Here is a 15,715-nt window from a genome sequence, read left to right on the forward strand (position 1 = left end):
ACGTCACAAATTGAAATAACTGGGTTTTAATTCGTTATTTTTCTGTTCTAAAGTGATTCCTCAGCCTGACATGCACCGTTTTGGAAAACGTTTCTCAGACTGCTTTCCCAATGTATTTTACTTTTTCTGCAGTAACATTATTTTGAAAAGTAATATTAAAATATTTGAATAACTATTTAAACAAACTTCTGCCTAGTGTTTATCATCTCTGTTCTCCAACCGATTCCATCAGCTTTGTCTTCTCTTCCTCAATTTCTTCACTTAATGTATAGAATAAAGATAAAATCATCCTATAAAAAACTATTTGTGCATACATTTATTTTGAATGATTTTATTTCTCCTTTTATCCACAAAAAACTCGATACTTTGTGAATAAAACTGGAAATTTCGTTTCGCTATTTTGTTACTGATACGAAGTCGAAAGAGTTTGGTTTATTATCAATGCTTGAAGGGATTTTGTGTCTATTATGAGGATCAATTTCTTTCTTTCTTTTTATGTATTTATTTATTTTACTAGAAATAGGGGCTTATCTGTTCATAGATTCTTTGCACTTCTCATTTCTCTAACTTCTGTCACTGGACGAGAGCAATTTTGTACACTATATGCAAGTGATGCTGAGTTAACCTGTCTCTAGTGGAGACGAAAGAATTCTCTACTAAACCAGACAACAAGATTTTAGAGTAACTGCAGTTCACAAACAACACGAAGGCACAAACTCCAGCTATTGGAATTTCTCTACATTCACTTTTATGGGAATGAGATACAAGTTTAAATGTCGTCTGATGGGGACTGAATTTTGTCGACCTTTATCAGGCCAGGCTAACAGTCAGTTTTACAAAAAAGTAGAAGAAAAAAAAAAACGAAGATTGCAAGATTGTTCTCTCTCGAAATAAACAGACTAGACTGATAAAGAACACACGTAACTGATAGATGTAACATGCCAATGCTCTACTTTTTTCCGTACAAATACGGAAATAATTCTAAGTGGTGTCCGCGCGGTTAGTCTAGTGGCTGTGCGCTTCGCAACCATATGCCTGGGGAGGGAGTGTCCTAGGTTCGATTCCCGTCGATGACGTGAGGAGCTGAAGGATTAGCCAAGTTAGCCGGTCTTGGGCGTGGACAGTAGGGTTTTTTCCCCATTTTAACTTGATGGAAATACGAATATTGATCCTACATGAGCAAATAAGTTCGTTATTTTACGAGATTGATTTATTTTTATTCTGTTATCTAAGTAGAGAAGGCGGATAGAGAAATAAAGCAGTTCGAATACTCCCTGAGTTAACACTAATGAATTTTATTGTCTAGTATGACACCACTACCTGCTTATTAGAGGCCTGAACTTCCACAGATCGTTTAAATTCAAACCGTTCAGTTCTGTTCAAATCCGTCAAAGAACATTATAAGGTGTTTCAGCAGTGTTATTCCTTTTTGATATAGGGATGGAGTGTTTCTTCCTGGATTTCCAGCCCTCCTCAAAAAGACGAACCGGCCATGGTAACTAACTTGCACTAATCTAATCTTAGTTTCTCTTTGGGTTATTAGCTTGCGCTTTATTCATGAGTTTCCTGTTTATAATGCGAACATTAGTGGCGTCACTCTAATCTGGATGAAAAAGTATTTGATTAAGAATAAAATTAGTGTATATTATTAATGGCTCTTCCATCCCATTTCCTTAGTAGGTAGTGACGTGTTAGACAAGTTGACAACTTACGACTCATCAGGCTTTACTTTAAGAAAGCTACATCTTAATAACACAAACAATAACGCAATATTGAATGCAATTTGTAAGTCAGTCTCCTACAACAAACACGATTAGTTTGAACAACTGCATGAAGAATGGAGAGCTAATGATCTCCATTCTTCATGCAGAGCCATGTAAGTCCGGAAATATTATAAAGGCAGGATGACAATTTATTTATATTGAAATAAAGTATTTTTGGAGTTAATCTGACTGCTAAAACCATATAAGAACAATAGGGGAGAGAGAGAGAGAGAGAATTTAGAGGTGTTGTTTAGAATGTGAAAGAAAGATGGCGCGTCTTTAATCATAAAAAAAGTACATCGTATTTAAAAAGTTATTTACAAATTTTGTGAGTAATATCTTTACGTGATAAATGAATTTCACCGATCATTGTGAGACCATAACTCTGCTTACAGGTAGCCTGAAGTAAGTAACCTGAAAAAAGTTCCATGTTTGAATTATCTTTAGATCAATAGCTGAAGTTTGGTGTTACGACATAGACGTTTGCATTTTATGTGTTATCAGTCCTGTTTTAATTTTAAAATCAGTCATATAAATAGCATGCAATCAATCTTGTTTCATTCAGCTGTTTTGTTTATTACCTGTTATCCAAAATCGACTTATTCTTAGTTGTTTTGCGAATATCCATATTTCCATTTGCCCCTCTTTCACGTTTATTAAATGGACTTCTTCCACTATTGCTATAAACATTACTAATACTTGTACAGCACGTCACGTGACCAATATCATCAATACCAGTCGTCGTTACCAGTCGCGATTTAACACCAAGTTGTTTACAGTCAGTCAGTTATTGAAGTTAACAGCATACTGTCTATTTCAGGGATGTCTTCCACGTTCACGACTTCCTTACCCCAACTGTTCCAGATAGGACCTGGTGGCAGAATAACGTATTCAGCATCTCCTCCAAGTAGTCGGAGTAGCACCCCACTAACTGCCTTCTCTGGGTCTCTTCTGAACAAGACTGTCCCTCAGTCAGGAGGGACTTTGGTGACTGTACCGTCTTCAGTTCCCGCCGTTCCTATAGCAACAGGAGATACCAGAAGTACTCACTATAGTGCCATGTTACCTGCTCTACCTACGAACGCTACCGCTTACACCCTTCCCACAGCGATCGTTACTCACCACATAAGAGACCAGCACTCAACCAAAGTGGAGGACCTTCTTTGTGAAGAAATGATCGATTGTATTGACCTTCCCGGAAGAGGACGCTTCAAAGTGTACATTGCCCGTTACAGTTATGATCCATTAAAGCAGTCACCCAATGAAAATCCGGAGGCGGAGCTATGCCTAAATGCTGGAGAATACGTGTTGATATTTGGAGAGATGGACGAGGTCAGTTGGTCAAATTACTTTATTTGCAAAATCTTAAGGAATTTCATTATTTTTTCCTGTAATTTTTAAGTAAAAAATTCAACACTTGTAACTAGCTGAAAATAACTGTTTGCATTCAACTCATTTAGGTAATGTTCGAGTATTATCAATCCTATCCATTGAACTTATTTAATATAGTCTGATAAGACATAATAATATATTGTTTAAAACATTTCATTTATATGATACATTATATTTACATTTTATCGAAAATATTATTTTCACTATTATATCTTTATTGCAATATTTAATTTATGTCTTAATATATTTTATATGCATTTGTAGAGGGCGCTTGCTGGTTAATCTTATGCTGAGGTATCAGGGCAATCCCTTTTCCAGAAATCTTGGTTTTATCATTCCGCAAAATAGATAAACTGGCCAGAAAACATGCGCTTTATCTCATAATATACTGGCCCCATAGTCTTAGTTGCTTCGACTGTAATTCCAAAATAACCGCAACCAACCAACCATTTCGGTTGGTTGGTTGCGACGGGAGGAATCTTTATCAGGTCGATTTCAATCGAAGGTGAGTTAGCCGATCTCATACGGAGGTAGCAGGGTTTTTTCTCCCGGAAACTCGGGTTTTTCATCCCGCATACATACAAATCGGCCCTTCAGAACACACGCAATTTACAGACAAAAATTACTAGATGCGGTGGTGTTGGAGGTGGGCGGTAGATGGCGTTGATGGAGATGATTCGTAGTAGAGGTTAGGTGTAGAGACAGTTGTAGGTGTCCTCCCGCGATGAGTCTTCGGACTCCTTGGAGGTATCAGGAATAATAATAATAATAATAATTTCTTGCTAGTTGTGAAGAAGATTAACTGCAGGATGATGAATTCCTCTCTAATTTATTATTAAGTAGATTCAAATTTCGTTAATGTAATTATCACAAATGAGGTATACGAATGGCGAAATAGAAAAAAGCTAATCCACTGAGGAAGAAATAAGAACAGTGATACAATGTTGGAATTATGTAATGGTACACATGTTGCCAACTCTAGAATTTCAAGCTTGTAGAACCTAAACTTTTTTATATTAAAATGGATTCCTTTCTTTTCTGTGGTGTCTGAACTTGTACTGCCATAAATGCATTTGTAAATGTTCATGATATGTTTATAAATGCCAATATTATTTAATATTTGAGATCCTCAGAGAGGTGTATTATACTCGATATGGGTTGTCAAACGTTTATATCCAGTGTGCGTACCAAGAACATCGCAACTGACTAAGGCGATTCCTAGAAGTTAGAGGGTGGCAAAAACTGGCAGCATTGCATCTCAGCCATAAAAACAAGAGTTTTTTTTTGTTTTAGTTTTATGTACTTTCTTGAATTTAGGAGCAACAAAATAGTGCTTGCCTATGGTTGGCATATATTATTATTATTATTATTTATTCACATAATTGATGCACAGTCAAAACAAGATTTAAACATCATTATTTAAACAACAAATATTATTTAAACTACAATTTGACTGGTGATACAGAAAATTCAGATTATTCTACCCAAGAATCTAAGAATAATCTGTCAGGTAGCATCGTAAAATATGGACTGTTCCAAGTAATGCTGTTTTTTTTTTGTAGATCATATGGGGTCACTTCGTTGATGCTTAATTGCTGTAAATAGTTAGATAGCTTCTTTGAAATTGCGCCAAATGCACCGATAACTATTGGGATAACTTTAGTGTATTTAAGCCGCAGCCTGCCAACTTATTATTATTATTATTATTATTATTATTATTATTATTATTATTAGGTGCAGGGGCGACTTGTGCATAGGCACTGCGGAACTGCAGCATCCCCATTTTTTCTCGATATATAAATATATTTATTAATTTATTTATAATTGCTTGTAATATTTAATTTTATCATCAACAATCCTATACAATTCTCTTATTTTGTATAAAAAATAATAAAAATCCATCTTGTAGCACTTAGGAGGGCGAAGACACTGTGTAAACACACTGTGTTTACCACAGTGCCATATTGCTAGTATTTGCTACGCGCGCAAGCATATGCACATCATAGTGAGATGCGAGTTATTAGCTTAATGCGGCACTGTCTGTCGTGCAGTTCCACTGTTGTTTATATGCAGTTTGCCCCAGTAGTAGAGTGTTCGTAGTGCTTATCATGGTTACTCCGTCTCTTTAAATATTTGGACATTACAATTAAAGACATAACATGTGTTATAGTTTTTATTTTAGAACATTATTGGGGTTATGATAATGGATTTTATTTTTTAGTAATTTTGAAATATACTAAACTGTATAATTTTATTGATAATAAACAATATTTTTTCATGAAACAAAACAAGAAGAATATATTTTATTTTTAAGTAATTTTGAAATATACCAAACTGTATAATTTTATCGATAATAACCAATATTTTTTCATGCTTAATTTTTTAAAAATTTTTACCATAATTTTGATATTTTATCCAAACACGTATACACATATACTTAGTGTGTATGTATATTTTGAAAGTTGCAGCACCTCCATGATTTCAAGCCACAAGCTGCCACTAATTATGTGACACCTCCAGGGAGTCCAAGGACTCATCGCAGGAGGGCACTCGATTTTGCTAAATACACCTCACCCTCTCCACTACCATTTAATTCTCCTGCTGCCATTTACCACCCATCATCACCAACAGTATTTTTTGTTTGTAAATTGCGAGTATTCTGAAGGCCAACTTGTCTGTATGAGGGATGAAAAACCTGAGTTTCCAGGAGAAAAAACCCTGCTACTTCCGTATGAGATCTGCTTACTTACCTTCAACTGAAAAAGCCAATATAAGGATCCCCTTAATGCTCCTTAAAATATTTTATAAATTTCTCACTTGTCTTCCAGAACAAGTAGAAATAAATTGATTTCATATGAAAATCAGCTATCAGTATACTTATTTTTGTTATAAAACTGAATGTAAACTTTTCAAATATAAAGTATTGCTGCCAAAATGACGATTTCTTATGTTATATTGTCCATGAATTTTAAACATACATTTGAAGAGTTTGTGTGTGTGTGTGGGGGGGGTGTTTATATTGTCGTTTACTTTCTAAAAAACCATCTAGGCTATATAATCTGGAATTTTACAATACTGTATGATGACGTTAACCAAGCAAAGGATTTTAAAAATATTTTTCTATATGTTGTTAATGTCATATTTTTTCATGTCACTCATTCATTTCCCACTAGGAGTGTTGTGTGACACTAAGCCATTGGTGCACCCAGGGAGGGTGCCAATGGTTTTTCTTTTGGGGGGAGCCAAGGGGACCTGGCTCCCCCCAAAAGAAAAAGGGAAAAAAAAAAAGACTAAAAAATTTTCCAAAAATCTTTTCCTAATGAAATTTATTATTATTATTATTATTTTTATTTCTGTTGTGTCGTGTCTTCTATTTCTATACTACTGTACTTATGAATTCTGGCTCTTGGGAATCATGGCCGCTGTGAACGCAAAGCAAATGAAGTAGTGCTCAGACGATACTTTGTTTGCCCGAGCTGGGCCAGAAATCACGGGTATCATGTATTGGTGATTATTGCAGATGCTTAGCCATAGGTCATATGCAATGCGTAGTGTGTATTCTCAAATCGTCTACTGATCTCGCCCCCCCCTCCCCAAGATTAAGTTATGAGTACTCAGCCCCCTTCAAGATTAAATCCTGAGTGTGCCACTGCACTAAGCAGTAGGTGCCATTGACCAGTTGCTCTTGTTGTAGTCACTCGCAATTAACAACAAAACCGGAACCTTCAAGTCTGACCATCCTTTCAACTGTATAATATAAGATGACTTGTTATTCAAGTATTCATTTAAACAACCAACTGATTTTAACTCTGTGGCTTGAAAGTAAAGCTTACTTTTTACCTTCATTCATGTTGACAAAGTACCATGCTTTTCTCACTTTCGTTGTTTCAAAAATAAGTTATAATTAATGAAAACTATTTTTCTCACATTTAATCGATTTAATTAGATTTGTTTTGAGACATTTTTACTGAATGTAAATCCTTCAGTGCCAGCTGCAAAGAAGCAGGTAGCACTAACATAAAAATGTATGCACTGGTATTTAATATTTGTTCAGCCCATTTCGGATTTATATTTGGGAACTCAATATTTGTTTCTAAGTGAACTTGTCCTCATGGCACACTGTAACAAGAGGAGCTAACCCAAGAAAGTTAATTGGCTAAGTACTTTGGGCTATATGTAATCAGGATGTTTTTTTTTTCCAAAAACATATAAACTAAATACATATGTACTCAGTTCTGACTGCCAGCTAAGTTGGTTTTTCCAACTACATCTCCATAGCAAGATTAAAAGAATGACAGGACAATGCAATCTTCGATTGGGAAAGACTTGCATTTGATTTTCGTTATGATGAGAGAAATTGACATGTGAATTTTTTCACTTGAAGGTTAGCAGTTAGCAGATCTCATATCAAGGTAACAGGATTTTTTTTCCATAAACTCGAGAGGAGAGGTCGAACATGGCTGTGCCTTCTTTTTGAGGGTTGAAATTGTTTTGCTACATGAAATAACCTGAGAATCTTGGGTAAAGAGGACCCTAATGTCTAGCTGAAATTTGTTTTGGAGAAGGAAAGTTCTGTCATTGACAGGGAGATTCATAAAGGCAGCAGTGATATCAAAACTAGGAGATCTGTATAATGTGGTGACTATTTTTATGTAGGAGAGAGAAAGACCTACCAATTCCTTTAGTGTTGCTGCTAATTTCTTTGCTAGGTAATATGTATGTGTGTATCAATTCCTTCCACTACTGCTGTCAGTGGTATTGTCATCTTTATGGATTTTAGGAAGCTGTAGGTTCTCTGTGGTCTTGAAAAGTGTGGTGTTATTTTTTTCACAACCTCTGAAGGCCAAGAAGTAGCCACTTCTAGAAATTTTATGGTTTTGTTTTTGAATCTTTTTATGGGGTTGTAATTAACTGCTTTGTAAGTATGTAATCTTTTCTATTTAGGATGACAGTTGCATCACCTGTGTCTGCTTTTGTGATGAGTAGTTCCTTATTTGTTTTTAGCAATATTATTGCTGCTTTATCTTCCATGGTTAAGTACCTGGGAGGAGTTGTGATGCTTCTTAATAGGATACCTGTGTCCTGTCTAATTTTGTCAGATATATTAGGAGGCAGTGATTTTAATCCTTTTTTGATATGTTACAACATGTCTAATTTGTCAATGGTTTGAGGAGCAACTGTATAATTTAGGCCTTTGTTGAGTAGCAAAAGTTCCCTTTCATTAAGATTATGTTCATTAAGGTTATGGTTTAATAAGATATGCTCACCACTGTGCCCTCATCTCAAACTTCTTTATGGAAACTTTCCAAAAGAAAGCTCTTTGATCCGAAGGTTTTAGATAGGTTTGGCTTAGATATGTCAATGATATATTTGTAATTTGGCTATATGAGCACCAAACCTTGAGCTCCTTACTCAGCCATATAAACAAACAATGAAAGCTCATACAATTCAAGAATAAAATTCCTTATGTTCTTGAATACACTCGTAACTCATCTTCCATCCAGCTGTCTCTTTTGGGTGGTGGTAGGAGTCTATATGTATAAACTCCTACCACCACCCAACACAAAAATTAGGAATAATAAATCCCCCCCCCCGTGTGGGGACACCTGTAACCTCCATCGGGCGCATGCCCTGGTGGCGGATCGGGGAATGCTCGTCATAGGTTACTATGAAGGGTAGGAGGGAAATAAAATACCTCCCGTGGACCAACAGGATAGCACTTCCCTCATAGGCCAGTCTGGGGGCCTCGAAGGTGGCAGCCCCACCACCAGACTCGGGTGCTGAAGGCTAATCCCCTGCACACCTTAAAATTTCACTCATTAAAAGAAATAACAAAGAGATAGCCGAACTGCCTAAATGGTTAACGACAAAGCGAGGAAAAAGGTACATGAGATATGGAACATGGAACATTAAAAGTCTACATGGAAAAGAAAATGAATTAATTGATGAATTTAAAAAATCAAGATTGGATTTGCTAGCAGTCACAGAAACAAAAAAGAAAGGCAAGGTTGCCAGAAAATGAAAGATGGGTATATACTTTTCTATTCAGGGGTAAACCCAAGAGAATGGGGAAAACAAGGGGTAGCTTGCATAATTAAACCAGATCTCAAAGAATATATTACTAAATGGCAACTAATAAACGAAAGGTTGTTGACAATCACTATAGATTTTAAACCAGACAACCAAGTATTCACTGTAATTGTTGCATATGGCCTAAACGATAATGCCAATAAAGAAATTAAAGATGAATTCTTCAAACTCTTACAAAAAACAATTGAAGAAGTTCAAGGGCATATCATACTACTAGGAGACCTTAATGGCCGGGTAGGGAACCAAGTAGATGAAGAAACGAAACAAGTGTTGGGATCACAAGGAGAAATAACCCAGAATAATAATGGAGAAAGAATAATAAATCTTTGCCTTACAAATAATTTAGTGATAGCGAATACTATGTTCAAGCATAAAGAAATCCATAAGTTTACCAGGGAAGAGCCCAATAGAAACGAAAAATCTATAATCGACTACGCCATCATAAGCAGATCGTACTGGAAGTATACAAAAAATGCAAGAGTCTACAGAGGTCCTGAAATTGGCAGTGACCACTACTTATTAGTATTGGAAACAATCCATAAAATAAAAGTTGAAAAATGTAGAAAAAGTAGCAAGGAAATAAATGTTAAGATAAAGAACTACAGACTAAAGAAAGAAGAAACAGCCATTGAGTATAAAAGTAAAATAGAAGAGAAGATGAAAGAAGTAGAAAAAGAGATATATGAAGACCAAGATGTAGAAAACCTATGGTACAGGTTCAAAACACTTCTTCTAGAAACAAGCAAAGAAATTTGTGGTGTATCATTAAATAATAAACAGAAGAAACATAAAACACCCTGGTGGACTGAAGAACTAAAAGAAGAAATTAAAAAGAAAAAGCAATTATGGAAGAGATATATAACGTCAAAACTGCAGGTTGATAGAGAACTATACAACAACCAAAGAAATAAAGTTAAAACCTTAGTGAAAGCAGAGAAAAGAAAATGCTGGGAAGATTTCGGACATACTTTAGAACAAAATTTTAAAGGAAACCAAAAACTCTTCTATAATGTTTTAAGAAGAATGAGGTCAGAGAAAGAATGCCCCATAAAGTTTATCAAAAATAAGGATGGAAAGTTACTCACAAATTCTGAAGACATCATGGAAAGATGGAAACAGTACTTTTAAGAATTATTGGAAGATGCAGGACATGGAAAAAATAGAACCCTAAGAGCAAGACACACAAGCAAAATAGAAGATCAGAGTGAAGAAATTCATGCAAATGAACTGTTAGCAGCAATAAATAAAATAAAACTGGGCAAATCAGCAGGCCATGACCAAATAACACCAGAAAGGGTAAAGAATTTAGGAACGAAAGCCATAAAATTTCTTTTACACCTATTCAATGTTGTATGGAAAAAGAAAATTATTCCCAAAGACTGGGAAGTAGCTATAATAATCCCCATATTTAAGAAAGGAGACAACCGCAAATGTGAAAACCATAGAGGAATTTCGCTTTTAAGCGTTCCAGGAAAATTATATACCCGCATTTTAGAAGCGAGGCTTAGGAATCAAATAGAGGACACGCTGGATGAAATGCAATATGGCTTTCGAAAAAATAGAAGCACACAGGATCTTATCTTCAGTCTTAGACAAATATCAGAGAAAACATTGGAATATGGAAAAGAACTACATTCATGTTTTATAGATTTTGAAAAGGCCTTTGACCGAGTTCCCAGACACTTAATATGGCAAACATTAAAGAAAAACAAGATACAAGATAACTTAATAAGTAGCCATACAAATAAGCCTCTACAAAAGTAATAGAAATTATGTAAGAACCTGTAATAATAGATCAAAAGAATTTGAAACAAATGTAGGAGTGAGGCAAGGCTGTATCCTCAGCCCTCTTCTCTTCATCGTAGTAATGGATGAAATTTTAAAGGCATGCCAAACAAAAACAAAAAAGTTCCACTTAGGATACAGGAAACTGAAAGAAACTAGGATTTCACATATGGCTTTTGCAGATGATGTAGTGATTCTAGCAAATACAGCTGAAGATCTGCAGTACAATATCAACATTTGGCATGAAGAAACAAAGAAAAGGAATATGACCATAAATATAAATAAAACTAAAACAATGATCATATCTAGAAATCAACAAAAACACACAATAAAAATAGAGAATCACCAACTGGAACAAGTCCACTCCTTTAAATACTTGGAATCATATATACAAGAAGATGGTAGACTAGACACAGAAATTAACAACAGGATAAGAGGGGGAACAAAGCTATTCTATGCAATGAAAGGCCCACTCCTAGATAAGAAAGAAGTCACCCAAAATACCAAAATGGCAGTGTACCGTTCAGTATTTCTACCAACATTAACATACAGTTGTGAGTCTTGGTGTTTAACAACAGGAAACACAAATAAACTACAAACAATTGAAATGAAATATCTCAGGAAAGTGGCACAAAAAACAAGACTAGACCGAATAAGAAATCAAACCATAAGAGACAACCTTCAAGTTGCACCTCTGAATCAATTCATAATACAAGCCAAAATGAGATGGTTTGGACATCTCAATTGAATGGAAGAAGGAAGAATAGCAAAAACTGTATACGAAAGCCAGAAAATAGGAAAAAGAAACATAGGCAGACCCAGGAAAGGTTGGCAAAAGGAAATTAAAGAAAAATTGGAAAAGAAAGGAATTAATTGGAAAGAAGCAAAACAACAAACCTTGGATAGGACGGCATGGAAATCTCTTTGGCAAAATCTCGACGCTTAAAAGCATAGCAGATCATAGACGAAGAAGAAGAAGAAGAAGAAATCCCCCCCCCCCCCAAAAAAAAAATGAGCAATAACAATTTTCTCTAATGATAATGATCTCAAAAAGAACTGCAGTGGATCAGACCTTTGTTAAAAGTAGATATATAAAAAAAAGATAATTGACAATATACTTGACGAAAAGACAATGCAACAAAACACAAATGATTTCAACAAAGCTATACTATCCCATACATTAAAGTTATATCATAAAAAATAAGTAGAAATCTAAAGAAATACAACATAAAAATACCTTTGAACCTCCTACAAAACTTAAACATTTGTTCAGCACATCTGAAGACTCCCACCCCTCACATCCAGGAGTTTATGGAATGAAACCGACATATAACCTGCCATACATCGGTGAAACAAATCAGATCACAGCTGACTCAGGCAACCCATTCCATTCATTCACCACTCTCCAAGTGAAAAATCTAGTCCTTATGCCCTTGCTAACCACACCCTTACCCAATTTCCAGGGATGACCCATTGTCCTGTCTCCATTAGCTAAGTGCTGAAACAATCCTGCATCAATCCTATAAAACCTTTTAAATAACTTAAATGTTTCTATCATATCCTCTCAATTTTGATTAGCACCCAACTTTTGCAACACACAAACTCTCAATCTATTCTCATAGAAAGCATTCCACAGATCACTCACCATCATGGTCACTCACTTCTGGCTGCTCTCCACCACTTCCTCATCCTCAAAAAATCCAGGTGACTAGACCTGAGAACAGCAATCCAGATGTAGTCGTATCAAGGCTTTATAAAGAGGAATGATAACTCCTTTATCTCTACTTGTTAGTGTGTTCTTCGATAATCATGTATTCTTGTGAGCTTCCTTGGCTACTTTGGCAATATGCCTCTAAACTTCAATTCTGTATCTTCCATCACTCCCAAATCCCCGGCTTTATCAATTTCTTGGAGTATAGTGTTCCCTCAGTGTGGTACACAGCTTGTAATTGATTTATCCTAAAATACATTTTTCCACATTAAATTGACATCCATTATGTTTTGCCCATACTGTTAGCCTAAACATTATTTAAACATACTGTTTAAATCATTCTGCAAGCTCTCTACATCACTTTGATTGACTATCACCCTACTCAACTTTACATCATCAACAAACAACTGAATATCTCCTTTCAAATTATTTCATATATCATTTATATAAAAATTAAACAGCAATGGTCCAAACACAGAGCATTGTGGCACATTACCAGTCACCTGCTTTCTCTTTGAGGATTCTGCTCCTTCATATACTACTTTTTGGTATCTGTCCATCAGTGATCCTTGTACCTGTATCACCAGTTTCACATCCATCCCCATTTTTATCAGTTTATGTAACAGAGTTCCATGTGGTAATCCCATCAGATGCCTTTGCAAAATCCAGCAGTATCATCATGTAACCATTCCCTTTATCTAATTCATTTGTCACTCTATTATGAAAAGTTAGTAAATTACTAAGGCAAGACTGAGCCTTCACAAAACAATGCTATCCCTCATAGAGTATTATATTCTTATCCACCCATTCGTGAATTCTGTTGTTGACTAACTTTTCCAGTACTTTCACCACCATCACTCCTGAGATACTGGTCTATAATTTACTACCACAGACATCCCCCTTTATGGAACGAAATTATCTTGCCCTCTCTTGGAATTTTGCCAGTGCTCTCGCATCAGTCTCTGTCCTCTGCCATAACTGTATCTTCACTTGGAGGATATACCCTTGCAAAATGATCACTCACTAGCTCAACAATTTCATCTGCCTCTGTTACTTCTCTACCATCTGCACTCCTTAAAGCTATTCTTCCATAGTCAATCTTCCTCCTACTTGCCACATAACGAAAGAACTCTTTGGCATTTCCTTTAGCCTGCTCAACTAATTTATTTTCTTCTCTTCTCATAATTTGATTCTGCTTCCTTACAATGATGGCCACCTTTCTCCTCATATACCCCTTCACAAGATTTTATTTTTTCTGCAGTCATACTTAATGATATCACTCATCCATCTAACTCCCACCAGATTTATCCTCATGATCTTGAGTATACAGTCTGATATTACTTCCTCTAGGTTTCCCTTGACTATTTCCTATGCACTGTGAACATTCTTGCTTTGCAGATTTTTATGCCATCACACTGCTCCAATCTGTCTTCTAACATCTTGTCCTCAGCTGTCTTCATAATTACGCATATACCCTCTTCTTAACTGAAAATTCCACGTTTTGCTACTCACCAAGTCAAAAATCACATGATCACTCTCCTCAATTGGACCTCTCCATGTGAGGCACTTCTTCATGGTAGATGGGACCTCCCAGTGATGGTACTGGCCCTTTTCATTCTTCCTCTTTTTTCTTTGCTTTTCTTCACATATTCCTCACTCTACTTCTGAGTCTTTTTTTTTTAACTATCCTATCTTCCAGACTACTATCACTTGGATCCAACGCCTTGCCACTGTGTTTGCTATGCAGTGTGACCTGTGGACATCTGGAAAGGGGGATCCTAGTAGTCTTGCACTACTTTGGTCTCTGCTTCAGCAAGATGGGTGGCCCTGGATGGCCAGGATCAGTTGGCTAGAGGGCTTGCCTGTAATGGTCAAGGGTGTTGCTGTGAGTCTCCTTCTCATTGCCCTTCTCCATTGTCCTGTTCTCGGACAATGGAGTCTTCTTCTCCATTGTCCGAGAACAGGATCCAAGGCTTGCTGTGGTGCTTGTATGGCATCCAGGGTAACCCTGGTGTTCCACTGCTGAGTGCAGTCATTGCTTGCTGGAGAGTGGGCATCCATGTATGGCTCTATAATGGGTGGGGAGATCTGGTACTGAACCAAAAACCACACAATCACGAATCCTTCATCCTCAATTTATTTCAGGGGCCCTAACAAAGCTCCCCACCAAGTATTGATGCCATTGGTACACATTTCAACAGCAGAAGCAAGAAACAAAGGGCATGATATCTGTATAAATGCACAAGTTTTTCTACTCACCCATGATCCAATTGAAAAGCCAATACAGAAAATGTCACCTTTATTCATTTAAAAGAGTTTAGAAGGGCTGTTGCAGGTTCTTCCAAAACAGTAAAGAAACTATGTTCTGGTGAAGTTCTTGTAGAAACATCATGTCAGCAACATTCATAAAAATTACTCAGAGCAATATCAATGGGTGGAATAGCCATATGCATACTTTTGTAAGATAGGATATATATGGAATTATAAGGTTGGTGATTATGACAAGCTTAGGAGACAGCTTGGAGCTATAACATGGAATGAGGAATTGAGCAGTAAGGAAGTAAATGCTGCATGGGATCTGACAAAGAAATACATAGCAGCATCAATGTGTGAATGTATTCTGAAGGTCAAAAGACTGAATAAGGTAGGTGTAAAATGGATGAATGTGGAGCTTAAGCATGAAATCTGGAAGAAGAAGAAGGCACTTTGGAGGCAGTACAAGATGAATAATGGTAATCATCAGTTACATGAAGAGTATAAAGAACAAGCCAGGAGAATGACTCAGTTAGTAAGGAAAACAAAGTGTAGTATGAGCAGAAATTGGCAAATCAGATGAAGAAAAATGCTAGAGAGTTTTTTTAGATATGTGGCAAGTAGAAGGAAGATGTTAATGGATGAAAGTGGTAGAATGGTAACTCCTGCAGAAGGCATTGTTGAGGTATTCAGTGATCAATTTATAAGGGTGTTTCATCCT

General features: G+C 36.2%; 1 protein-coding gene across 1 annotated transcript in view; it reads left to right on the forward strand.

Annotated features, from left to right (window-relative positions):
• The window catches only part of LOC150102039 (RIMS-binding protein 2-like), a 540,578-nt gene that overhangs the window by 222,040 nt on the left and 302,823 nt on the right, over positions 1 to 15,715 (forward strand). Inside the window, exon 15 of the mRNA XM_090399955.1 lies at positions 2,584 to 3,095. Coding sequence (XP_090256081.1) covers positions 2,584 to 3,095 — 512 coding nt within the window. The remainder of the gene's footprint in view (positions 1 to 2,583; positions 3,096 to 15,715) is intronic.

This window comes from Typopeltis vanoorti, chromosome 11, assembly GCF_054136105.1.
Source record: "Typopeltis vanoorti isolate ZY-2024b chromosome 11, IOZ_Tvanoo_1.0, whole genome shotgun sequence".
Taxonomy (NCBI): Eukaryota; Metazoa; Arthropoda; class Arachnida; order Uropygi; family Thelyphonidae; genus Typopeltis; species Typopeltis vanoorti.